At 37.9% G+C, this 26,632-nt stretch overlaps 1 protein-coding gene across 5 annotated transcripts; it reads right to left on the bottom strand.

Moving 5' to 3' along the window:
* Positions 1-8,520: 8,520 nt before the first annotated feature.
* On the bottom strand, positions 8,521-24,859 carry MBIP (MAP3K12 binding inhibitory protein 1). 5 transcript variants are annotated; one of them, XM_081336253.1, is made up of 11 exons: positions 24,677-24,823; positions 24,050-24,082; positions 19,583-19,702; positions 17,662-17,883; positions 17,464-17,560; positions 15,484-15,549; positions 14,077-14,229; positions 13,058-13,155; positions 12,295-12,333; positions 10,781-10,867; positions 8,521-8,866 (listed from the first exon to the last, which is right to left on the bottom strand). In XM_081336253.1, the coding sequence occupies exons 1-11, from the start codon at positions 24,806-24,808 to the stop codon at positions 8,858-8,860; spliced, it is 1,056 nt and encodes a 351-aa protein (XP_081192379.1). In that variant the 5' UTR covers positions 24,809-24,823; the 3' UTR covers positions 8,521-8,857. The 5 variants fall into 5 exon arrangements, with proteins under 5 accessions (XP_081192379.1, XP_081192381.1, XP_081192378.1 ...); XM_081336255.1 differs by lacking the exons at positions 8,521-8,866; positions 24,050-24,082 and adding an exon at positions 10,274-10,402 and having other exon boundaries at positions 24,677-24,859; XM_081336252.1 differs by lacking the exon at positions 8,521-8,866 and having other exon boundaries at positions 10,501-10,867.
* Between the last annotated feature and the right edge of the window lie 1,773 nt (positions 24,860-26,632).

Here is a 26,632-nt window from a genome sequence, read left to right as displayed (position 1 = left end):
GTCCATAAAACGTTATATCCCCTGCTTTCCGGTAGCTCAACCACAAAGTCCATTGCAATGTCCTGCCAAGGTCGTACGGGGTCTGCCACCTGTTGCAGGAGGCCTGCCGGTTTACTAGTAGAGGGCTTAGTGGTTGCGCAAATGCGGCACTTCTGCACGTAGCTTTCAATGTCCCGTCTCATGGTTGGCCACCAGAACTGGCGGCGGGCCAGATGCAGAGTTTTCACGAACCCGTAATGGCCTGCCTGCCTGGCGTCATGGCATTGGTAGAGCGCTTGATCCCGTGCCGCTGCAGGCACATACAACCTGGCCCCGTGCCAAGCTAAACCGTCCCGCAACGAGAGGGTGTCGGGGTGCGCCTGCACCCATTCATCAGTCGCCAACGCCCCCTTACAGGTCTGCAGGAAATCGTCTGTCACGGCGTTGGCCCTGTGCTCCGTCCCCTCCACCGGGCGGGGCGGCGGTACCAGTGCCTGTACTACCTCCTCCTTCCGGCAATCGTACTGTGGTAGCCGAGACAAGGCGTCCGCCAGGAAATTTCTACCCCCAGGCACATACCTGAGGCGAAACTGGAAGCGTTGAAAGTACTGGGCCCACCGTACGTGTTTCGGGGACAGACGGCGGGGTGTTTGCAGGGCTTCCAAATTTTCATGGTCCGTCCAAACCTCGAACTCCTGGCTAGCCCCCTCCAGCAGGTGTCTCCAAGTCCCCAGGGCCCAGCGGACCGCGAAGGCCTCTTTCTCCCAGATAGCCCAAGCCCTCTCCGTGGTCGTTAGCTTTTTGGAGGCGTACGCGCAGGGCCGCAATCCTCCTGTCACAACTCGTCCTGCAACAAGCAGGGCAGGTGCCGAAACACAGGAACGAGAGACTTCTGCTGCAGTCTAGAAGCACTTTATTTTTCAGAGCAACAGCCGCAACAAGAAACAAAGCCAGCGTTGGCTGCTACCTGCAACCAACGCTGCTATATACACACCCAGCAACCCCACCCAAACTCCACCCAAACATGCCTCCGCCCTCCCACTCTCTATAACTTCCCCACCCCTCCCCTACAAGGCCTTTCGCCCGTCGCTCAGTCAGGTAAGCCCCCTCCAACGTGTCGCCACCACCGTGCCCTTTCCCCTCACCCACTCCCTGCTGCGCCCACCCCCGAACCCCCCTGTCATCGCCCATGCCCTCCGGCCCCAGCCACCCGGTCACCGTAGGGGGGGGAAGGGTCGGCGTTGCCCGCGCAGGCATGGTGTCGGGGTCGGATGCAGTCCACCGCGAGGCCGCAGCCCTCGGAACCTCCCAGGCCGCAGAGATGCTGAGCCGGCTCGGGCCTCCACCGGGCAGGCCGCAGGCCGGGGAACTCTGCGCAAACATGCCGCCGGGCGAGGCCAGCAGCCGCGGCGCGTCCGGAAGCATTAGGAGAGGCAGCGCGGGCCCCGGAGCCGTCCGAGCCGGGGAGCCGCGTGCAGACGCACCGCCGGGCGAGGCCTGCAGCTGCGGCGCGTCCGGAAGCAACGGGAGAGGCGGCGCGGGCCCCGGAGCCGTCCGAACCGGGGAACCGTGTGACGACGCGCCGCCGGGCGAGGACAACAGCCGCGGCGCGTCCGGATGCGGCGGAAGGAGCGGCGCGGGTCTCCGGCTTTTCTGGGCCGCACTGGAACCGGGTGAGGTCGGTGGGAGGGAAGCAGGGTGTGCCGGGGGGGTGGAGGGGCCCCCCTTCGTGTGTCGGGCTTCCGAGGCCCGACAGCTACATTCTGTAAGTTTTGGAAAGGCTGCACCAGAAAAGTAGCTAGGGCCCTGATTGGATTGCATTGTATTTGAACTGCATTTGGGGCCTTGATTGGATTTGCATAGTTTTCCAGCAGTATTTCAACTGCTCAGAGCTGCTGGGAAGGGCTACATTCTGTAAGTTTTGGAAAGGCTGCACCAGAAAAGTAGCGACAAGTGTGCCTAACGCCACACAAATTATATAACTAAAAATCAAAAACAGCAGCAGTACATTCAGGGCAAGTGTGTCTAAGATTCCTTGTATCCAAAAATGTCTGGCCTAGTTCAGTGCAACACTTGTTTTGCAGCTGTCTTTCGCAGTACCCTTTTCAAACTTGGAAACTGTCCTATCTGTAAACAAATCACTAGTATACAAGGACATATTATTTATTTAGAGTCTGTAATCTGTGCTCTTCAGGCAGAAATTAGGTGTCCAATTCAGCCCTTCTACTCTACTGAGCCTCCGTGCTATCAGCCCCTTCTACCACAAACATCCTGCAGGAGAAGGGCAGTGTGGACAACCGTGGGATCTGGCAGGGTTATATCTGTGAACCATAAACACAAAGCTTTCGCTGTGTCCCTGCACAACAGATACAGTGCTCTTTCTGACCTTAATAGGGACATTAAGGAGACAGGTAAAGGTATCTGTGATTATAACTCAAATAAGCAGGGGATTGTGGTCCAAGATGAGAAACTTGTTTTTGACAGGGAGAAGTGCGAATCTGGTATTACACACCAGTCATGCAAGAAAAAAAAGGCATCCAAAAAGAGAAGCCACCTTCTGGGTGGTGATTCAATTATAAGGGATGTAAATTTAGGAAAGGACACAGAGGTTTCAAAAGAGGTCAGGTGCCTTCCAGGTGCTACTGCCAGTAGGGACAAGAAGCGTATTTCTAAAATAATCAAGAATGCCAGCAAGGACTGTGATGTGGAGGCTATTGTACATCTTGGCACTAACGATCTGTCCCAAAAAGATGTACTCTCTGTGCAGAATGATTTCCAAAGCTTGGGGCAGGAACTCAGCAGAATAGGCTGTATGCTCACTTTTTCAGAGGTTTTACCAGTGTATAAGGAGCAAAATGGAAAAGGCCAGCGTATAGCACAATTCAATATGTAGCTAAAGGAGTGATGTAAAGGGGAAGGCTTTGGATATATTAGTCACGATGTCTGTAGCTGGTCCAATGAAAAAATGTACAAAAGAGATGGTTTGCATCCTTCAAAGAAAGGTACTGAGTAACTCGGCTATAAATTCAAAGATTTTCTGGAGGAATATTTAAACTAAACAGCAGGGACAGTGAGTTAATTGATATAGAACATCCCTGTCCTCGCCAATCTAAAAATTATAGGGCTATCAATGCATGTAACATAGATGTGTGTGTGGACAAGAATATCAACCTTGCTGTCAAGAAAAATCAAGCTTCTATTAGCGAGTACCACACAAAGTGCACTAACCAAATAGGTGGTAAGACAATAGGGGAACTCAGGCACCACACAGGTTATGTAGAAAGTAAACACAGGGTCAGACATAAAGGACTCAAATGTCTATACACCAATGCACAGAGTATGAACAGCAAACAGGGTGAACTAGAAATCCAGGTTAATGAGGGCAGATATGATATTGTTGCCATTACGGAAACATGGGGGAATGAAATCCACAAATGGAACACACAGCTAGAGGGATTTAAATTATTTAAAAGAAACAGACCAAATAAAAGAGGTGGAGTTGCCCTCTATATAAGGAATAACTACATCTGTACAGAAATAGAGCACAACAATAATGAAAACTGTAAACTTGAATGCATTTGGGTCAATATAAAAAGGGGGGGGGAATGACATTGTCATAGGCGTATACTATAGGCCACCCAACCAAACAGAGGAAATAGATGAACTTTTTCCTAGTCAGCTAACTAAGGTATATAGGAAGCACATTACAACAGTAATGGGGGACTTTAACTACCCTGACATCAACTGGGAGACAAACTCTGCACCAAGTGGAAGATCAAACAGATTCCTGACAAACCTAGCAGACAATTTTGTCACCCAAAAAGTAGAGAAGGGAACTAGGGGATTAGCCATTTTGGATCTAATTCCCACTAACAGAGATGAAATGATAGAAGGTGTTGAAGCCACAGGAACCTTGGGAGGAAGTGATATTTGCAATATTGGAATTTAACATTATGGAAGCACAAGCAATAGAACACAGTCAAAGTAGAGTCTTGGACTTTAAGAGCTAATTTCAATAAATTTAGAGAGGGCTTGGGAAGGATTCCATGGATGAGAATCCTCAAGGGGAAAACAAATCAAGAAGCTTGGGAAATTTTGAAAAGTGAGATAATAAAAGCCCAGTCTAGCACAATACCAACGAAGAGGAAAAATAACAGCTCTCAAAAGAAACCAGCGTGGCTGCATAAAGAACTCTCTGACAAATTGAAAGATAAAAAGGACAAGTACAAAAAGTGGAAAGAGGGGCACATGCTCTCTACATGGGGCTGCCCTTGAGGACCACTCGGAGGCTTCAGCTAGTGCAGAATGCAGCCGCGCAAGTTGTGATGGGGGTTTCCCGATACTCCCATGTAACACCTCTGCTCCGCGAGCTGCATTGGCTTCCGGTTGCCCTCTGGGTGAGATTCAAGGTGCTGGTGATGACCTATAAAACCCTAAATAGCTAGGGTCTGGGATATCTGAGGGAACACCTGCTGCCGGCATCAAGCTCCCTTTGTCCTGTGCGCTCCCACAGGGAGGGCCTTCTCAGGGTGCCGCCGGCAAAAGATTGCCAGCGGGTAACACCCAGGGGGAGGGCCTTCTCTGTGGGTGTACCTGCCCTTTGGAACCAGCTGCCCATAGAGCTCAGGACTGCCCCTGACCTTCATTCATTCCGCCGGGACCTGAAGACCTGGCTCTTTGAGCTTTCCGGCCAGGACTGAGAATTTTAATTTTAATTTTATTTTAATTGGGTTTTAATTGGAGTTTAACAGGGGGTTTATACTTTATTCAAGGACTAAATTTAATTATTTTAATTGTTCTTAACTTTTGTAATTTGTATTGTTATTTTAAATACCTTGTGAACCGCCCTGAGTCCTACAGGAGAAGGGCGGTATATAAGTCCAATAAACATAACTAAGGCAGAATATCAGCAAATAGCCCGAGCCTGCAAAGATGAAGTGAGGAAATCTAAGGCTCAAAATGAACTAAGGCTTACGACCAAAGTCAACAATAACAAAAAAGCTTCTTTCAACATGTAAAAAACAAGAAAAAAGTGAAGGAAATGATTGGTCCATTAGTGGGTGAAAGTGGCAAGAAGGTGAAAAGCAACAGGGAGAAAGCAGAACTATTTAACTCGTTTTTTGCATCTGTCTTTACACAAAGGGAAAAAACAGACCTATCAAAAATAGTGCCATAAAAAACAGAATAGAAACACAAGTTAAGATAGGCAAGAAAATAGTAAGGGAGCACCTGTCCAGCCTAGATGAGTTCAAATCACCAGGACCAGATGGATTACACCCCAAGGTTCTCAAGGAACTGGCAGATGTGATCTCAGAACCACTGAACTATATTTTTCAAAGATCCTGGAGCACTGGGGAACTACCAGAGGATTGGAAAAGAGCTGATGTAGTTCCCATCTTCAAAAAAGGAAAAAAATGGATCCAAGAAATTACAGACCTATCAGCCTGACCTCAATACCTGGGAAGATTCTGGAAAAGATAATCAAACAATGAATCAGTGAGCATGTAGAGGTAAACAGTTATTACTAAAAGCCAACATGGGTTTGTCAAAAACAGATCATGCCAGACAAATCTTATTGCATTCTTTGACCAAGTGACAAAATTAGTGGATCAGAGGAATGCTGTGGATATAATTTACTTGGACTTCAGTAAGGCATTTGATAAAGTAGATCACAACCTTCTACTTGATAAGATAGAAAAATGTGGGTTAGACAGAATCACCACCAGATGGATTCGTAACTGGCTGACCATCTGTACTCAGCGTGTGGTCCTCAATGGAACCGCATCTACATGGAGGGAAGTGTGTAGTGGGGTGCCCCAGGGCTCTGATCTGGGCCCAGTGCTGTGTGCTGCAGCTGCCAAAAAAGCCAACACAGTGCTTGGCTGCATTAACAGAGGAATAGAATCAGGATCACGTGACGTATTAATACCACTTTACAATGCCTTGGTAAGGCCACACTTGAAATACTGCATCCAGTTTTGGTCACCACGATGTAAAAAAGATTTTGAGACTCTAGAAAGAGTACAGAGAAGAGCAACAAAGATGATTAGGGGACTGGAGACTAAAACATATAAGGAACGGCTGCTGGAATTGGGTATGTCTAGTTTAATGAAGAGAAGGATGAGGGGGGACATGATAGCAGTGTTCCAAAATCTCAGGGGCTGCCACAAAGAAGAGGGAGCCAAGCTATTCTCCAAAGCACCTGAAAGCAGGACAAGAAGCAATGGATGGAAACTAATCCAGGAGAGAAGCAACCTAGCACTAAGGAGAAACTTCCTGACAGTTAGAACAATTAACCAGTGGAATTGATGTGATCAGACTCCTGTCAGTATCAATTCAACAAAGCATACTGTGTCATTCAGTTTATATCCTCTCCCAACTTCCTATCTCCCTTTTTTCAACCCTGCAATTCCTTAATTCAGGGTATAGTTGGGGGGCAACTGGATGGAGTTGAGCATTTACTGGCCAGATGACTACATCCTCCCTCAAAACTGACAGGTTTATGCCCATAATTAGAGTGTGTAACAATTTGAAATTTCCCTTATTCAGAAACAACTTAATTTTAATTACAATCAGCAAAAGGGAAATCAACTTGTACCATACTTGAGGGAAGCACATACTTAGAATTGTTTAGGTCAGGCTCAGTCATACTTACCAAATTCAAGATGATCTCTAGATGGTAGCAGAGCTGCCATCTAGTGGTTGTCTAGATTTTTGCAGCCCACATCTGGCAACCCTAATTCTACCCAATAAAAAGCTTTATATTATATGCTGCATGTGCTGCTTAACAACTGGCTCACTCTAATGGTAGGGTTGGTCCAGTGGGAGCTCTGGGTGTGTGTGTCTGTTCTCTTTGACAAGCATAATTTTATTTATTTATTTAAAAATCTGCTTACCTCTTAAGTTTTTATTCTAAATTATTTGCTTAGCATTTAGGAGTGAAAACTACTCAGTGGTAGTACAGTTCCTTAATTAAAATCAAACAAAGAGATCACTTATGTTTATTGAGGAAAAAAATCTATTACTGTTCTTAACAATGTTAGACAGAATACTGAATGGTTCAAATTTCCCAAGCCACTCATATTTCCTGCTGATATGAGGGCTGTTGAAATAGGCACTTCACTTTTGGGTTTATTTATTAAAATCCTGCACTCAGCTATAGAAAATTAGTCTCCTAGAGATGAACCACTCCTTTCCCTGAAGAACTGACTGCAAAGCAGATATTCCAGAATTAGACAACAACATAAGACCAATCAGTATATTAGATTACCCATCAGAATTCAAACAGTATTAAAAATACTATTTTTAAACAGCACAAATGGTTATGGTTTTCAAATGGCTTTACAAAATGAGATGATGTGGTGATTGATTGATTGATGAAATATATAGCCATCCTGATCTACCATTACTGTAGGCAGTTTACAAAATAAAACAAAGAACAAGAATGCAAGCCAGACAGATTTATATAGGGCTATTGACAGTTATTCTGTTAGAATGAAAGATGTTATAAGAACAGACATAAAAACCAAACCAGTACTGATGGCTCTTTGAGGTTGTACACACAGATAACTACAAAACATGGAAGAAAGCTGATTTTACTACTTTGTAAAATGTTCTGTCCTGTAGTTCAGGCTGTGAAATTCTAATGTTCTTCCTATTGTTAATACAGATGAGAACCACCCCTTCTATTCTCAGGCATCAAAGCACACACTTGAAGAGGGCAAGAATAATTATCCTTTTCCCTTGGATACTGATTTTATAAGCATTGAATCACTTGTATAGATTCAAATAAAGGGTGCTACTATTGTGTGTAAAATGAAGAACGTTCTAATACACTCCAGTTATAATTCACAGGATCTAATTCACAAGCTCGTAAGATTATGACAGAAAAAAACTACAGCTTTATGGTTTGAAATAATATGAAGTGTGGAGGAGGTATATATCTTAAAACATGCTAGGCAGAATCCCTTTTGTGTGTTAAAAAATTATTGCTCAATATATGTTACAACTACTTGAATTTACACAGAAGAATAAAAAGAGTAACGCTAAACCTTTTAGATAGCTCTTTATGGGATCTTTTGCTACTAGACAAAAACTTTAATGGCAATGTATGTGGGTCTACCACTGAGAACCCAATTATGTTTTGAGAAATGTAATTTTCATCTGTATCCACCATCTTCAAGAATGGAGCACGGATGATATGGGAGTTTTTGATCTAAATATAAAATTCTATATATTTTCTATAAAATATTAAAAGTGACTAACAGAATATGTTAGTCACCCATGACCACCTAGGTCAGGTAAAAGACATTTTTTTAAAAAAAGTTATGATGAATTGAGAAATCCTTCACTCCCATCCCCTTACAGACTGCAAGGTTTACTTTCTTCTTTCCTCCAAATGTATTATCCAAATTATTCTATCAGTTAAAATTTTAAATACATTAGCTAATTGGCTGAGAGTCACTATCACTGTGTGCTTTCTCTGAATTACATTAAAACCTTCACATCTGTGTAACATTTTGGTTTTTTTATTAAGTTTTGTTCTTCAATATTTTTGTTTAGTGCTTTACAATGTATTTCAGTTAAACTGAATTGCATTAGACAAGCATATTAAAACTTCCAAAGAAACAGTAGCATTATATAATCAAGAGAGAATGCAAGCCAATGGAAACTTTCATAGCTCATTGGGGACAACATTCCATGTAAATTAGCTCCTTATACAAATAACAATTACATGTAAATTAACTCCTTATAAAAATGGACCATTCCTCCAAAGGTTATGGCACCCAAAGTAGCAGCTGCTTTACAGATTTTAGTGTACTGTCCAGGTAAGTGGAATTCAGTATTCCTTTAGATATTTTGATCCTGATAACATGCATCAGTATGTCTGAAAAGCAGAGATTTAACATTATCCTAAAACCCAGGCTTATTTAAACCATTTTCTTGTATTGCAAATTAACTGAAATTTAAAAATTCTCTTCAAGTACAACCATCTAACACATTTATAACATGTTTAATTTGGAATTTGCTAGGCCAAGAATTGTTAACGTCAGCCTTTTTTTTTTTACTATAGTCACAGCTATCAGACAAAAAGGTAACATGTGCAATGATAAAACGTCTAGGCACCACTGATTTGGGCTAAAAATGTTTGTTATCATATAAAGACTGTCCTAAAATGCAAATAGATGCCTAGCTTTTGAACAGTGAATACCACAAACAGTAATTAATTCCAAGAGTTTGAATGAGCAATAGTTATTGTCTATAACAGGGGTGTCAAACTGCCGGCCCACACCCCAGCTGCATTATATGGAGGCTGCGCCAACCCCAGCTCCAGCAATGCAAAAAAAGTCATGTTGTGACACGTCACATGACATGGCGAGTTTGACTCCTGTGGTCTACAATGACACACTCCAGTTGAGTTTGACTCCAGGTGCCATGTTTTATTTTTCTTAACTTTCTAATCTAGCATATAGTCCTGACATTTCCTGATAGTCTCTCATTAAGATTCATCTCTGATTATTTATTGATGGGGAACTTAATCAGTTAACTTGTAATATCTATGAATGGCATTTAGCCTCCAAACTTGCAACAAAGAAGGGGGGGATGAAGTAGGTAATGGCAGAATTTATATCCTGGCTCTTTATGAAGACCTCAGAATGTAACTACCGTACTCTTTTTCCTTCTTTCAGTACTGGCCTCCCACTTTCATTCCTACAATGGATGAATGGTTGCAAATGCTGATAGAATTAGCAGAGATGGCCAAATTGTCTGCTTTGATTAAACAAAAAAAATACAATTACTTTTGTTTCTACTTGGAAACCGCTTCTGGACTTTGTGCTTGAGGTGGAAAAAAATTAAACTTTGATTTTGGGTTTTAGCGATTACCGGTAATAGCTTTGTTGTTATAGAAATGGCTAGCTTATATTATTGTGTAAAAGTAAAGTTGATGTTTGATGTTATTATCTTATTCTACTGCACCAAAGGGAGTCGGAAATCAACGCCTTTTCTTCCTTTTTCCCCTTGGCCTACACTTTTCCCTTCCCTTTTTCTTCACCTATTTTCTACTACTTTCTTTTGTCCTTTTGTATTATATATTATAAACTAATAAAAATAATAATTCCACACAAGTGTATACTTTACCTGTAGAAACCTTTAAGATTTCAAAAACCCACAGTCAGTGTAAGCAATTGTTGGCTGGGATGACTATTGGCATCACTTGATTGGATAGGGATGAGTTTACCTTGGTGAGTACTTCTCTTAAAATGATGCATGAATTTTACAGAATGGGCTATTAATATTAACAAATGAAGAAATTTCTTAGATGGTTTCTTCCTCTTCATCAGGAGAATCCTCATCTCTTTAAGGGTACCATGAACATTTCATAGTTACGACAAGTCTTTGTTTTTCGTTATTTATTTTGTAGCTTTGTGACATAAAGTAACATTTTCAGTAACACTCCTTGCCAGAATTATATTTCAACAGAAATGTGTTTGTTCCATCAACATACTACACAAAACATGAAAAGAAAATTTTATTTTTTTTCTATTAAAAATTCCATAGATCCACCTTTCCATTTGGAAAGGAGATATTTATAATGCTATTTCCAAAACATTCTTCATTCTTCAATCTAGATAAGTAACACAGTTTACTTAATCCAAGTTTCCAATAAGAATTAGATAAAGTCATGTGCATGTTTAGTTTCCACCATAAAAGCTAGATAAAGAGTACTCAGTCTAAAAAGTTTAAATATGCATGAAAGCATAATGAAGTCTCATTGCTATAATCAAAGAAACTGATTTACCACTTTGGGCCTCCCTTCATTTGTTTTTCTTAGCAATGTTTGTTTCAGTGCATTGATCTTCTCATCAAGTTCAGCCAGAGTATAGTTCTGCCATTCAGAAAAAGACGAGAGCATATGGTAATATCATGAATTAGTAAAACATTTAAATTAAAAAATAATTTGAGAGCAAGTATAGAGTTAATACTCTGGAGAAAGGATGAACAACATGTTTATAATCTTCCACACCAGTTTCAAAGCTTCTTTAATTTAAAGAATATCATGGTCTGGAATCTAAGATTACTTTGGTGGCAGCAGTAATTTAAACTTAGCTTTCAAACATGATATGAATCTTGATTTTATGCAGTGGTCTTCAGCTAACATTAATTTTAAAAAGTGAGTTGCAATTCAAACTAACAATAGCACTGAAACTACCTTTATATGTGTGAGAGTCACATGGGTGCCAAACCTGTCAAAACTTTGAATTCAACTCCAAAAAGGTGCATCTCAATAGAAACCTAGCACCTGCCCGAGACTTTTTAAAGCAGCCACATTTTTGTCAGTATTAAATGGCAGTTAAAGAAAGCAGCTACATAATTCTGAGACAGGGGAAACAGCTTTAAAAAGTACAGACAGATTACTACATTCATGCTTCCTTATGTTTCAATCATTTTCCAAATTATTTCTGAAATATTGCATAGCTCTAATAAATACAAAGTTAATTCCTGACTTAAATACTAATGGCTATAGAGGAAAAATCTTCATGACAATTTAAAATGTTTAGTATTAAAAGAGAGAGAGAAAAAGACTTTGTCAATTAAAATTTTTCAAACTATTAATGAACTGTTAAACAAAATGCTGACCTTATAAATGGAAAGCCAATCTTAGAAAAAAGAGTAGTTTGAAGAACGTTATTTCAATAAAAACTGCTTTAGTCAGATTCAGATATGTGTGTGGAATCCATGAAACTGCTAATTATCAGTGCAATGCTTCAGAAATAACATGGAAAAAGTTCTTCAGGGTATATGGGATCAGCCACATAATCCCATCTCTAGCTCTTTAAAGCAGATTAACCTTTCCTGTAATGCTGCATGATGTAAAGCACCTTTTCACCTTCACAGAATCTGAAGTACTGAATCCTTCTGGTACGTTTTTCGCACAAACAGGCAAAAATGTTGCTTTTTATATGAGTTGGCTAGCTAGCATAAGAACTGTCCATATCAGCATTAATGGCACCTGGAAAATTGTGGCAGAACTGCTGTTTAATTAAACCAGCAATCTGAGAACCAAATTTAAAATCCCTGACAAGAAAGTTTTTAACTATGTCCACATTGCTGGGCAAAGATTAGAATTGCTAAGCCTGTCAAGCAAATTTTACTCAGACATTAAGACAAAGTAGAATATGCATGTAACCCTTTTGGTGATAGACAGAAAGAACATTCTGAATAAGTTAAAGATACAGCCTCCATTTTATGTATTAGGAAAGCATCTCTAAATTTGTAACTGTAAGCACATATAAATGAAACAACTAGACTCACTTGATTTTGTTGAATTTTTCTTTTTTTTGTAGACAAATTCTGTCAAAAAAAATCAAATATGTAATATGTCATTACCAATGGTACTATAGTTTTAATAGTAATTATCCTTTTCATCTGGAAAGGCACACATTTTTATGAATGAGAATTACTGAGAGTTAACTTTTTTGCTCGAGTAACCTCTTTAAGTTTTCTAGGGTGCATATTCATCTCCCATCAGATAAGGAGCAAAGTGCTTCTGCTATACAGGTTATCATTGTTATTCTAATCTCTTGGAAAGGTTACAGTGCATGTTGCTCAGTCTTCTCTCCCTTTCTCTCTACCCACTTCTTTAAAAAAACAAGCACATTAAACAAAAAGATTTCTGCTTAATATGTTTTTTTTAACTGTTAACTTCCTTTAACTGACATGGAGGGTTAGTTTTTAACTAGAAAGCTCAGGAACTCTGTTACATGTGTACTACATGTGAAGCCATTTGATAAATCAGCTCTTAAGAAAAAAAATCTTCACAGCTATTTAAGAGGAAAACACTCTGAACACTTTTAAAAAGCTAATCAATCTTATTGAAACAACATCCCATGAATTTCCCAGTGTGTATACAGAATTCCTGTGTCTGCTAATAGCCCAATTGACCTTGATGGAAATCACCATGCAGAGCTATCACTTCAGATGAACTGAACAAGGCTGTTTTGAAAACTGTGGATCCAGGTAGACAAATCCCATTCAAGACATTTAGAACAGGGTACCTAGACTTAACATTACTTACCACAGACTGAAAATATTCAGGAGACATCCCTTCCAGTTCAAGAATTTTATCTTCAAGCTTTTTTATCCTCTGATAAATATCTTTAGGCACCGGTCCACCTACAGTGAAGCATTAAAAAAGGAAAAGCATAAAAAAAATACATCATGACTAGGACACTTTTAAAAATTTAGAACAGGATTAACCTTCCAACCTTTATTAACCTTTATTTTGATTATGATCTTCTTTGTGACAAGTTTATTGCTTATTGCTATACCGTATTTGCATACCTACAGCACCTTAATATTTTGTACAAATGCTGTATTGATAGTCATTAATTTGCCAAAATGCATTGATTAAATTTTATAGATTATCTCCAAGATCCAGTGTAGATTTCTATAATGAGTATATTAACATTTTTTTCATACTTCATTAACTGAAAACAGCTCAACAACGTTATCCATTCAGCCAAAAAAAACCAAAACAAAGTTGAATGCACTATAACAAGGTCAGGCTGTCCCTTGGCAAAGTGGTGAAGAATATAATGGGAGGTCAAAAAAGGGCAAAAAGCCAAGGGTTTACAAATCTTTTTCCATATAGTGAATAATTACTCCAAATAACTAGCTGGAAAAAAGTCAATTTTCTCAAGATTAAAATAGGGGAGAAAAAACAAGATAATAGTTACTATATTCAAAAATTTAAAAAACACTTAGTTCAACAGCTATTAACCTATTTACCACCACCGGACCAGAAGGCAGTGTGATGAACTGGATGAAATGCTTACTATGAAAACTCTAAATAATTCCTGAAACTCATGGTGGAAAAAAGTGGATCAAAATAGAGAAGAAATGTATCATACGATAGTGTACATCAATACATTTACGTCAATCCAGATTTTACAACTCTAATCCATTTCAATCCTTGTGTCAGTAAAAATTCTATGGTTACAAAAAGTAAGAGATACAACATGAAAGTACATGTTTGTTTGCTGTTGCTGGAAAAAAAATACAGTTTAAAATTCAGCTATAAACTCTTCTACTAACCTGTTTGTAACCTTAAATGGGCTTCAATGTTCTGTAGTCTCTCTTCTATTGCTTGATTTCCACAATCATGAGAATGAGTGTTAGCATTATGGTTGGAAACCTGGGCATCTTTATTTCTGGTCTGAGGTCCATAAGTATTTATAACTCGAGAAACTAGGATTTTTAAAAGTACAAGGTTATTATTTTTCCAAATAACAGAAGCAAGCAAGTCTATCTGTTCATAGCCTTTAAGGTGAAAGATCCATTAGATTAAATGGAATTTATTCCCAACATTATATTCTGACAGAAGCTATCAACCTTAGACAAAGCTATCTCCTGCTTAAAGTATATGTGACTATTCTTTTACAATGGCCAGGGAGAGATATTTTATCTAGGCTGCCTATTTTCTTTTTTAAAAATTAAACATTCCTGCTTCTTCTATAATTCATGCTCAGAAATATTGCTATATTTCTAAAAACAAAATGAGTTTGTCAAAGTATCAGTTATACTATCCATTTTTCTATATGCCAATTATAGCCAGTATGTAGAAATATATTTTCAGTATGATAAATTCATAACTATTTAGGACTAAGGCTAATGTAAGTTTTGTTTTATCATAGTTTACAAAATAAGCCCTCATTTAGCAAGTTGAATAGCAATATTCAACATGCTAAATGACGAGCTATCATTCATACATGACAGTGGCTAGATTCACCAAGATGCCAAACAAAAAGAAGTTTCTTGGATGAGAAGCGAAAACAAAGAAAGTCCAGTTGCCTTTTGAAAAAGCACCTTGGGGACATGAACAGCAAATACTACGGCAGATAGCTCACAAAATTAAAGGGCAGTTTTACTTGACACTGTCTAGACTGGATATGTCAAACTTGCGACGTCACGTGATGCCGTGCAACATATCGGGACCGTTTTGCCATTACCAGAAATGGGGTGGGTGTGGCTTCCGGATTATGCGCCCGGCCCATGGGCCGACAGTTTGACACCCCTGGTCTAGACAATTTTTTCATGGTAGAATAATAAAAAAAATATTGCTGTCTAAACTTTTCATGTCCTTTATTTAAAGCAACAAGCCACTAAATTATTTAATTAAAATTTTCTGTCTTAGAATCTCTTTAATTATTCAACACTTCCCTCCATGAACTTTTCCAGTGTTTCTTTCGGCAGAGACATATTTAATATAAAGATATAAGTCTACTGAAGCTGAAAAGTGGCTTGCTATTGGCTTATCAAATTAACGGAATCTAAGATAAACACTTAGCAACAGTGATTTGTTTTGAAATAAATAAAGGAACATGAACATTTACAGAATACAGTGAAATTAGTTCAAAAATATATTTAATGAAGCTGAAGAGATTTCTCTTGCCTTTATTAACTCTTTGAGAAGTGGTCAAAGAAAGATATAATAATACTTACCCTTCACATGACTTTTGAAACCTGGATAAGGTGTAAACACTGCATCAGTTCTAGCACAGCTGTTTTCTAAAGATGTTTTGAACAAAAAAAAACCCATTATTTCAACCACTTAGGGAGCTCAGAATTCATTCCAAATGTTCAACAAAGTAGAAATATTGATTGAATTTAGAGGGCACGCTAAGCTACATTTATAAGACACCATGGCTCAATTCACTAAATTTGCTAAAATTATAATTATATAAATCATTATGGCTTGATACGTTGTCTGATCAAACCATAACTTACCTTAACATAAACTACATTCTTAGTCTGCCAGATACAGAAGATAACAATTAAGAATAATTCTGGCATGTCTACAGTTATGTTTTAACTAGGATTTCTAATCTGAAAAACTTTTTTTTACTACTTTTCATTTATATACTGGACTGAAATAATTTTGCAGAGCCTTCTAATGTACCTTTGACCAAAGAAAATCACACTGAAGTCTGTAAGGTTTAGCCCAAACAATCTTAAAAATATACTAATTTCAGTTAAGACATAAGAACACAGTTAAAAACTTTCCCTCCCCTTTTACAAGAAATAAAAATACCAAAAGATTTTAACTATACATTTAATTTTTTTTATATTTACAAAAAACTATACATATTTGTAAGGTACAATATTACCAAATACACATTAGAACATACAATAAAATATACATTATTAAATCATCAATTCAGTTGAAATAAATATATTTTATATACATAGATGGAGATAAAAAATCTGATAGTTTTCATAACTGAAAATCACTATCATAATAATGTGGATCAAAATTTTATTTTGAGGCAAGTTATTTTTTTAAGCAAAGAAATAAAGGCTTTAGCAATAAAACATGCTCATTTCTGTTAAGTTATATATTACCTAAAGTACTATAATTATTTCAAGAGATTTTTTTCACTTGGAAACAAATATATGTATTTTCTGAAATGAAAATCACTTATAAGAACACACATATATATTCCCTTGAATGCTCATTGAGAAGTGTTGATTTGTTTCTAACATAATACATGAGTCACTATTTGTTTGTCATTTTATTTATAACTAGTAAATTGTGTATACAATCTGATAACTGGATTTTATTCAACCCATTTTAATAGTTATAATGTGGATATCAATTTTTTATCTTTTATTTATGAACCCAATTTTTAACACTGAGCAAATAAGACTCTTAATCTGGAAAGGTGACAGATTAGTAATAAAATCTGAGCTCACTGGTACAACATGAAGGAAATGTAATTCTAAAACAGACCTTTATGTAATGACAACCCATCATATCCATGTTTGAAAATTGTATCAATGTTTGGTTAAGAAATACATTAAGAAAACCACAACTACCATTCTTGCTAGAAATTTGGTCTTAATAAATGGTAGTTATTTTAAAAAAATAGCAAATTCCACATTTAAGCAAAAGTAATTTGGAGTAATTTGAAATGCTATTGAGAAATAGGCTGAATGGAATTTGGTTTCTCTTAGTTTTAACTAGCTTTTCTATTTTGAACAAAATTTCAGTTTGGAAATATTTTACTCCTATTCACTGCATTAATAAATACATTTCTTGAAATGAGAATAAATCGGGTTATTTTTTGTTTTATTCCATAGTTCGTTTTTAAATTCAGTGGGATGTACTCCCACATAAATTGCAGTCCAAATCCTATATAAAAATACGTATCAGCTGCATTGTATTCTAGGAAACTGACTATAGGACTATATATACTTGGAAAGAAATAACTTTCGGGTCAATGGAGTTTTATTATAAACGGCACAATTCTGTTATAATGATAAACATCTGAGAAATAAAAACATCTAATTTTTGTTTAATCAATATTTTTCTCACTGTTAATAGGGAATCTAGCTCCCTTTTTAAGAGGACTCTTTTTTTGGGGGGGGGAGAAGAGAGAATGGTGATGTGATAAGAAAATGAACGGTTGGCTGCATAGCTACCTTGATTACAGTCCATAACATTGCAAAATTCTCTGACATTGTTTTCATTGATCTCAGCTTGTTTCCTTTCAATGAAGGCCGATATTCGTCTTTCAATCTGCAGGTAAGAAACAACTAGTATTTAGTGTTCATTATTGCTACTCAGATTGAAAGAAGGATTTTGACTTGATAGGAAGAAATGGTTCTGCTTTCACTTACTTCAGCTTTCCCAGCTTTTATCTGAACTACTTCTGGGTCAAAACCAAAAGGAGCTTCTTTCACATTTGCAGAGCCACTGGCTGTATGCTTCATTTCCTTCTGTATGTCTTTATCTATTACATCTGAATTACTTCCAAAATGTCCATGTTCTGTCTTACTAAAATTATAAATGGGTGTAGTATTTTCTTCTTTAATCAAAGGCTGAAGTTTTTCCATAAAAAGCTAAGGAATAGGAGAGAAAAAGAATTGATTTAAAGCAACAGAACATTTTTTTTTTAAAGAAAGCCTGGGATTTCTAAAATCCTTAAAATAATTTCAGAGACCATATGTTCTCATTATTGTGTACATAATCTAATCAAATAGGAATTAAAATACAGCATCTCAAAGTGTCACTGCCCTTCTGATCACTGCCTTTTACTAATCTGTGTATTAAAAAAAACCCAAAAAACCTCTAGAGAGCTCAGACTATCACAGCAAATCTGTCTGTTACTCATCTATTTTGTGTCAAATCAAAGCAGCAGCTTTTGGCACCAATACCACTTAATTTACATGTCATTCAAATGCTTACTCAGAACATTAAGGCTTAAGTATTTTTCCTCCTTAATATGAGAGCCAAGACTCTCATTCTGTTAAAGGTTTTGCTTTAGCATTACATCACTGGCAGCATCTCCACTTGAAAGGGCAGCCACCCAAAACACATAAGTGAAAGTAAATATCCTATTCCAGACTCATGCCTATCCCAGTGCAGCTAATATTTGAAAAAAACAAATGCTATATTACTACATATCTCTTTCAAAATTTAAACACCATATTTGCTTTTTAATAAATGTTTACCATTGTCATAAAATATAGGAAAAAAATGAAAGTTTAGCCATTCTTTAATACCTGTGTTTTAAAAAGACTGAATAATGACACAATCCTGAAAGAGTACTTTCAAGCAATACAAAGAAGAGCTGTGCAACAGTAACTATTTCAATATGTCTCCTGCTCCCACTGTCAGGAAATTCCGAAAACAGGATTTTATGCTATGGCTATCTACAGAAATTTTAGTAAGCATTATTATTTATTTTGAAAATAAGAAAACTGATGATTCTACAGAAGTAAAAAAATACATCTTTAAAGGCAACACAAGAACTAGCTTTTGCTCAATCTTATTTACTTTTAATGTATACATTTAGAGTGATGAAATATTCAGCTGAAAACTTCCACTATTACAGTGCCACACGAACTGACTGAAATGGTGCCAATAATATGGTAATTTTTCCCAATGGAGTTTTCACAGGAGATGCTGCTGACACATTACATTCCAATTTGACAGGAAAGCAACTTAACTTTAATAAAGCAAACTTAACTTTAATAAAGATTAAAAAGCATCAAATGAGAATGATGTAACAGTGAAACTACTTACTTGATAAGATGAAACATTAGGCACAGAAAAAAGTTACTTTAAAAAGATCTGTGCTGGCACTAAGGTTAATTGCTGAGACGCACATACACCAGGATGCATCATGCTGGGATAATGCCACTTCTTGATCCACTGAAAGCACTCCACAAACGGCAGAACTCACCCAACGCATGGAATCATTATCCTAGCATGACATACACCTGCCGTGTTATTGCTTAATTATAACCACCCCAGATACAAATGTACTGCATTTACAGTGGAAGTGCAGAAATCAACAGGAATGCATTTTCCCAATCTACTTAACCGGAACAGCTTGCAACAGTATTTCCCTACAATACTTCCTATAAGCCTGTTATCTTAAAACAGTTAGGACCTTTAGGAAGTGAAGAATTTCTGGTATTTCACATAATGAGCAGCAACTATTGCAAATACATCAGTTTTAAGAGTAGTGTAGAGGATTTAAGGTTTAAATTGTGCAATTGGGTTTTAGAAAAGTGCCCAATAAGAAACATTTACCTGTAAAGAGGAAATATGCTGCTGAAGAGCAGTAAAGATCAATTTAGGCTGGGGTAGTGACACGCCTTGAAGTTTCTCCCAGTTTATGTTAATTTTCACCACATCTTCTTCTAGGTTAAACTTTAAAATCCAAACACATAACATCTTCAAAAAGTTACTATGTAAAACATTAGCAATTATACTAGAAGGTAAGATCTGAATAAAATGTGACCTAAGAACTGCCATGCAGATTAGATCATTTTTTTATTTTATTTTATTTTATTATTTTAATTCCATTTATATCCCGCCCTTCTCCGAAGACTCAGGGCAGCTTAAAAACTTAGCAGTGGCTCACCCAGTCTGGAAGCTTGCTTTCCATACAAGCAATCAGAAGAGCCAATAACAGATTTTAAAGATAATAATTATTGTTGTAGAAATTCTTTGAAATAAAATATTCAGAATCCACCTGAGTATATACAAAGCCCTTCTTTTCAAACTATTAAAGCTACTTCATTTTTTAACAGGTAGACTTGCAGGACTGCTTTGGAAGCTTCTGGCTGTCTCCACAAGTTTATTTCAAATGTAAAAATGTGCAAATATATCAATTTTTTAAAAAGCGTGTTTGAAATGCATTGTCTTAGAGAAAACAGCTTGCGAAATAAATAAGGGAAGGTGAAAAAATACCAGTTATCAGGAAAAAAAACCTTTTGAAGTTTCCTTAAAAATTACAAACTGATAAAAACTGAATTGAATTAAAGAGAAAAAAATGAAAAACTGAAACAGAATATCTGCCTATCGGTCATAATTTCCATAAATCATAATCAGAAAAGCCGGACTTTCAGGTTCATTTTGCAGCTGTACTGATTTGAAATGTTTTTTTTTCTTCTAACAAACTACGTTGCTGACTTTAGTTACTAATTATTACCCTTTTGGTTTTATCAGCTATATTCTGTTCTTGATTAGAACTGCTCTTAGGACCCATGGTTATATAAAAGAGTGTCAATCTGTGAAATAGGTGCACAACTGAGTGGATGAAACATTCCACCTTATGTTTTTCATTGTGTATATTATTAGATTTTTATCCACCTTTTATATATTTTGGTCAATTCAAGATGGCAAGCATACTTAAAGCAGCAGGGAGTGAACAGACCAGATGATCATACCCTCTGCCCCTGATCACACCCCCTGCTGCTCTTAATATTCATACCTCTTATTTTCCACACAACAACTCTATGATGTGGGTCAGACTGAAAAGAATGTGACTGGACCAAGTCACCCAGCTGACTGTCACGCCTAAGGAAGGCCCAGAACTCACAGTCCCCTGGTTTTTAGGACAGCACCCTAACCACTATACCGAAGTGGCAGTATATCTAGATCAAGTGGAATATTATTTAACTTTTATGGTTACATAATATCCCTACTGTTGTAAACATTGTATTTTTATTGCAATCTGTTGCATGTAATTGCAGATTAATATATTTCATTTCGTTCAAGCCCATGTTTATTTATGGATAAAACCTGTGCTTTATTATCTATCTTCCTAGTATTTTCTTAAAACTCTGTAGTTCTCACTCAAAACATAATTCAGTAGGGTGAATGGGGGCGGGGAGATTCATTTCAGCTTTGCCAGGTTTGGTGTTAGGAATATCTTAATGGAGAGCAATTAACTTTGTTTTGATTATTGAAAATAAATTATCCTTTTTCTTTTTCCAGAAATCCTGGCTCACTGAGTTCTGTGGCTGTCAAATTTCAGCTTGTTGGTAATTTGAGGTATTCATAATGATTAGAAATTATATTTATAATCACAAGCTTCAAGAGACATAAATATATGCTTTGCTCTTAGGCAGGCAGCTTTCATTACTAATGTACTAACATTTTAGGTATCTAGGTGGTTTGAAAATATTCTAATAATTCAGCTGTTCTTAGTGGAATCCTATAAGCCCTTTATAGCATGACACCAAGCTACTTGTGGCTTCCGGCATTAGGCTTGACCTCATCAATTTGCCAGAAACAGCAACTAATAAAGAGGGGGTGGAAACATTGCTTTTCTGCAGCAAAGCCATCCTCAGAAATGTTGAAAGTTTGGCCCTTTAGCTGTTTTTGAGAAACAGTTGAGGATGGAGCTCTTCTGGAGAGTGTTTGGGGCTTGAAACCTGTCTATTCTAGATTATTTTCTAGCAGTTTGCTGTTTTGAGACTCAGGTTTTTCTGGTTTGTGTCTTAGGCTTTTGGATGTTATTGGATTAGAGATGTTTTAATGTTTGCATTCTTGTAAAATGGCTGAGAATTCTATGGGAATGAGACACAAACGGAATAAAACAATATATTTAAACTGATTTCTGTGTGAGTAGAGAGTAGGGTGTCTGAAAATATGTAATATGTTTTCAACTCTTCTGTCTATATTCCATCTAAAATTGCTTCAAATGATCCCCAACATATTAATAAATATTAATAAATCCAATAAAATAAATATTTGGAGAAATTGTAGTATAGAGGTTACTTCCACAGAAATTGAAGTCCAGATTCAACCATGGAAACTGAAAAGCAATTTGAGGCCACCTACATCCCTCAACCCAATCTACTTCACAGGGTTAGTACTGTAGAGAAGAATTGAAGAAAGTGCTGTGTATGTTACATTATGTTTCTCAAGTAGGAATATCCAACCTTTTGGATATGCCTACTTGAGAAATATATTATAGTAACTATCACTAAAAATCACAAAATATTAAAAGTTTATGATCTTGTGGGCTGCATTATTAGCTGTCCAGGGCTGCTTGTGGCCCATAGGACATGCCTGTTCTAAAGGAACAACAGATTATAAATCTAATGAGCAATTTAAAAATATAATAATTTTTTTAGTGTTTATTCTGCTGGCAGACTGATAGATACAGCAAAACGTCAACATTTAAACATGATAGTTAAGATAGATTTGCAAATATGTCTGTCTTTCTCAACAGGATTTGGACAGTTCCCATTTCTCTGGTGTTTAAATAAGTATGGGGCATTTGGGAGACAATAACACATTCTAGCTTAACTTAATCATCATATTATTATTTCTGGCTGCTACCAATGCCTTTTATCTATTCATGTCATTGGCAACTGTGACACAGCATGAGACATTCTTATTAAGCAAGAATATTTTGGGTACTCCTGAGTCCAGGGGATATTTTTTTCTTGTGTAGTTTATAAAACATACATTTAAATTTAATCATAATTGTAGCAAAAGTTACTATGGGAAGCAAAGTTGTTGGATATTATAAATACATATGGTCTCAGCCCTATATTTCAGTATAATTAGTTCTGTATTTCATGCTCCAATGATTTTGGTCATGGTCTTCCAATTCACTTAGTTGTAAAATTAATATGTTACACAGAGTGCAAGAGAACAGTTTTTATTAGAAAAAAACCCAAAATATTTCTATTTGTTTCAAACATTATGCAAGTTTTTTGGCTACAATTCTGTATGAAGAAATTCAAATTTAGTTCAATGTAGAGTATGTGCTCAGAGCACTGTGGTACCCAGTTGTAAAAATTGCTTTCAACCATTACAAATGAAATAGATTTTTAATAACCTTAGCAGATCATGGAAGTATAATGGTCTCTGAAATATAGCCAAGGCCAGAAAATAAATCATTGAGCTTTTGTTTTATACATCTATTATCTAAAGGAGAAAATGTCACTTTAAGCAGGCAGTCAACTAATTTCCACCCTCAAGATGGATTTTGGCAAAGACATATTACAAGTCTTGAAATTATAGCTCACAGTTCTCTTGCTTCTTTCTCATTATAACAAATATTTCTAGCGTTCTTATATATTCTTATGCCTTCTCTCCTCATCATTTTTAACTTTTCAGTATACGTTTTAAAGTATACTTTACTTCAGTATACTTTTACAATCAAAATAACATACTACATCATTTACTAGCAATGTAACTAGAAGTATGCAATCTGAATAAGTAGGTTCTTATTTTTAACTGAAATAGGCAAAAAACCCTAAAGGATGAAAAAAAGATATTGACAATGGGACTGCATTTGTTATATTTCACCTAATTCAAGAGTCCATGTTCTTTGAGAACACAATGTTTATAACCAGATTTCCCTCCCCCCAAATCTAGGCTGTAAGTATTTCAAACTTACAGATGTGCATAAGTACTCAGTTATTTAAAACCATATGTAAACATATTGAAAAGGTTTTGAAATCCACATGTCTTTCCCCCCCTCCCCCTTTAGATAAAGTGACAGCATTCATTTTGAATCAAAACCATTTGTTATTCATGGCTGACAGACTATTAGGTATTAGCTACATAATCAGCAAGCAAGGAAATTGTTTTAAAATAGAAGAAATGAAAAGAAGATAAAGCAGACAATCCCCCCCCTCTCTCTCTCTGTGTGTGTGTGTGTGTGTGTTAGTTATGTAAAGCCTCATATATGGGGACATGACATACTGTAATAGCTGTTTCTCTCTGCTGTGGAAGGTAGACTATATTTACCATTCTGAAAGCCTCCATTCTCCACTGGTAACTCTGTTACAGTGAAAGAGAACAAGGTACCAGACATAATATCAAAGAAAGAGGTCATTTCAAAACTAAATCAAACATGAAAGAACACCCTACAAAATACTCCAAATCTTGAATGCCTAGCAATTACGTCTCAAAAGGAACTCCCTGCGTCTCAATGATTTCCCCCAAAGAAAACGACGGGGTTTCCTTCCTTGTAGCCTATTCAGAACGGTTGCAATAAGCTGGCGATGCACATCAACTACAGCGGCGGCTCTACTCTAAAAGCATCTCAAGGCGTGAAGGAGAAAACGTGGGAAGAGCGCCCTCGCTCCCCAGGGCACGGTTCCTCTTCAAAGCCAAGCCAGTCTGAGCTCCGCTAGTTTATCCTTTGGCTCCCTCAAACAGTCCGTCGCCTCGGATTATTCCTACAGCATCTCGGGAGGGGCAACCTTTCCAATCTCCTCCCTTCAAGCAAGGCCCGCGTCAACCCCGCTATCCCGGAGTCTTCCACCTCGGGCATTTGGAGAGCAGAAGCGGTGGCGATGGGGAAGACCCGCTATCTAGACATCCGTCCCTTGGCCAAGTGGAGGTACGGCTTCGTTCCCCGTCCTTACTTACCTGCCCAATCAACCGAGGCAGCGACCGCAGAGAACCTCTCAAGACCTCCCCGAGCGGCTCATCGAAGGAGTCCGTCGGCGGAGCGGGATCCTGGGGCGGATTGAAGCCTACCTCTCCTTCCGTGGAGGCCATGACAGCCGATGAAAACAAACGCTATTGGCCGCGTAGGGGATTGTGCGTCCCTCCCTCTGCTCCTGCCTCGTGTCGCACAGAGATGACGGCAGAGTCTTCCCCTTCCCTCTCTCCCCCCCCACCCCCGCTCCCAGTTTAGGAGTCCTAAATCAGCCTGAGAGCGGGACGCGGCCATAAACTGAGGAGCCCGGCTGTGACGCTTCTGCGGTGCTGCCTCCTTTTTCCAGGTGTTGCTCTAATTCTCGTGTTGCCTTCTCGCAGAAGCGGGCACGGAGCCTTCTGTGATGTTGCGAGCTGTGTGCGTAGGAAAACATGTGTTGAGCAGAGATCTGGAGCTTACATTCAAAGAATGCAAATCATATCCTGCAGTTCTGGAAAGGGCATTTTGAACCGTAAGGTCAAATAAGGGTATACGGTAGTACAGTATACGGTACTTGGTTGTTATTCGGCGTCACTCCTGCGCATGGCACTTGGTAGTCATCCTGCTTTGTCCCTAGGAATTAACATCCCAGTTCGCTATAGAAAAGGCCACGGAGGAAGGCGATGGAAGGAAAATAGGGTTTCAATGCCGATGGAGGGCATGCGAGCCTTGAAAAGTTACGAATGAGTTGACGATTCCCAGAGCTGTCCTGAGAGGGGGGGGGGGTGAAATCAAAAGCGATGGTGTGGCTAGTTTAGCTGTTCCTATATTGGGCCGGGGAGGGGGCACCTCAAAAGCAAACACTGAAGAAAGTTTAATATTGGGACCACCTACGGAAAATATATTTTTAAAAAATAAAGATTCATGTTCAGACTTCCTGTCCAGAAAGAATCTTGTATAAATCAATTTTATTAGATCACTGGTGCATTGTGTATTGCACACACAAAGATAAAACCTGCAGAAGTAGTCATAAACCATATATGAAACACTTTGATTTAATGCCTGCTGCTGGTAATGGAAACAGCCCACCAAAGTTGTTCAGCATGAAACTACTGTGGATGTATTCCAAGGGCCTGAGGCTGATGTACTCTTGCAGGCAGGTCCTTCTTATCAGTAGAGATAAGGATCACCTTTTCCTAATATTCTGTGTTGTAATAAGTATTTTAAATACATGAATAAAATTATTTTTTAAATCTCTGGGACTGTCTTTTTTGGCATATTTTCATTCTTAAATTAACAATTAAAAACCATCTTTGGTAACCTGGTGTTCTAGTCTTAGTACACTGCATAGCTATACATTCTGCTGGATGAAGTGATGTTGTGAACAGTATTTTGGCTTAAAAAGCCTTCATGGTTTGCATTAATAATTTGAGCATGTTTAGGGTAAAAAATGGCTTGTGCCTGTCGTGGTTTCTTTTAAACCATACCTAATTTGATGGGCGTAAGACACAGAAGAGCTAACAATATAAGTGTCTCTACAACAAAACACACATATTCAAGTACTTGAGTTTGAGCCAATTCCATCTATACAGGTATCATATCTTGTTTTGGATATTCCACCATTTTATAGCTATCCCATTGCTACCACCACTTCATTATGTGTTTGGTTTTTTTAAACTATCCAATTTGGTGGGCTCAAGACATAAAACAGCTACCAACAACTCAGGGCCCTAGATAACATACATATACATAATATTACTCACCACTACTCTTCTTCACTTTTCCCTGCTGCTACTACTATTATTGCTACTCACACATGCCTTCCCTCTTCTTTCTCCCACCACACAGAAAAGCTTTTATGGTCAACTTTGTTTTGTGGACAATAGGGAGAGAACTTAAAGAGAAGGGAAGAAAGCAGCAGAGATGCAGGCAATTTTCTGGGCAGCCTGCTCTCAGTGCCATGC

The sequence above is a fragment of the Vipera berus genome (assembly GCF_964194415.1).
Source record: "Vipera berus genome assembly, chromosome: 1".
NCBI classification, from domain to species: Eukaryota; Metazoa; Chordata; class Lepidosauria; order Squamata; family Viperidae; genus Vipera; species Vipera berus.
The sequence above is the reverse complement of the archived record's forward strand: the minus strand, read 5'-3'. Positions and strand labels throughout refer to the sequence as shown.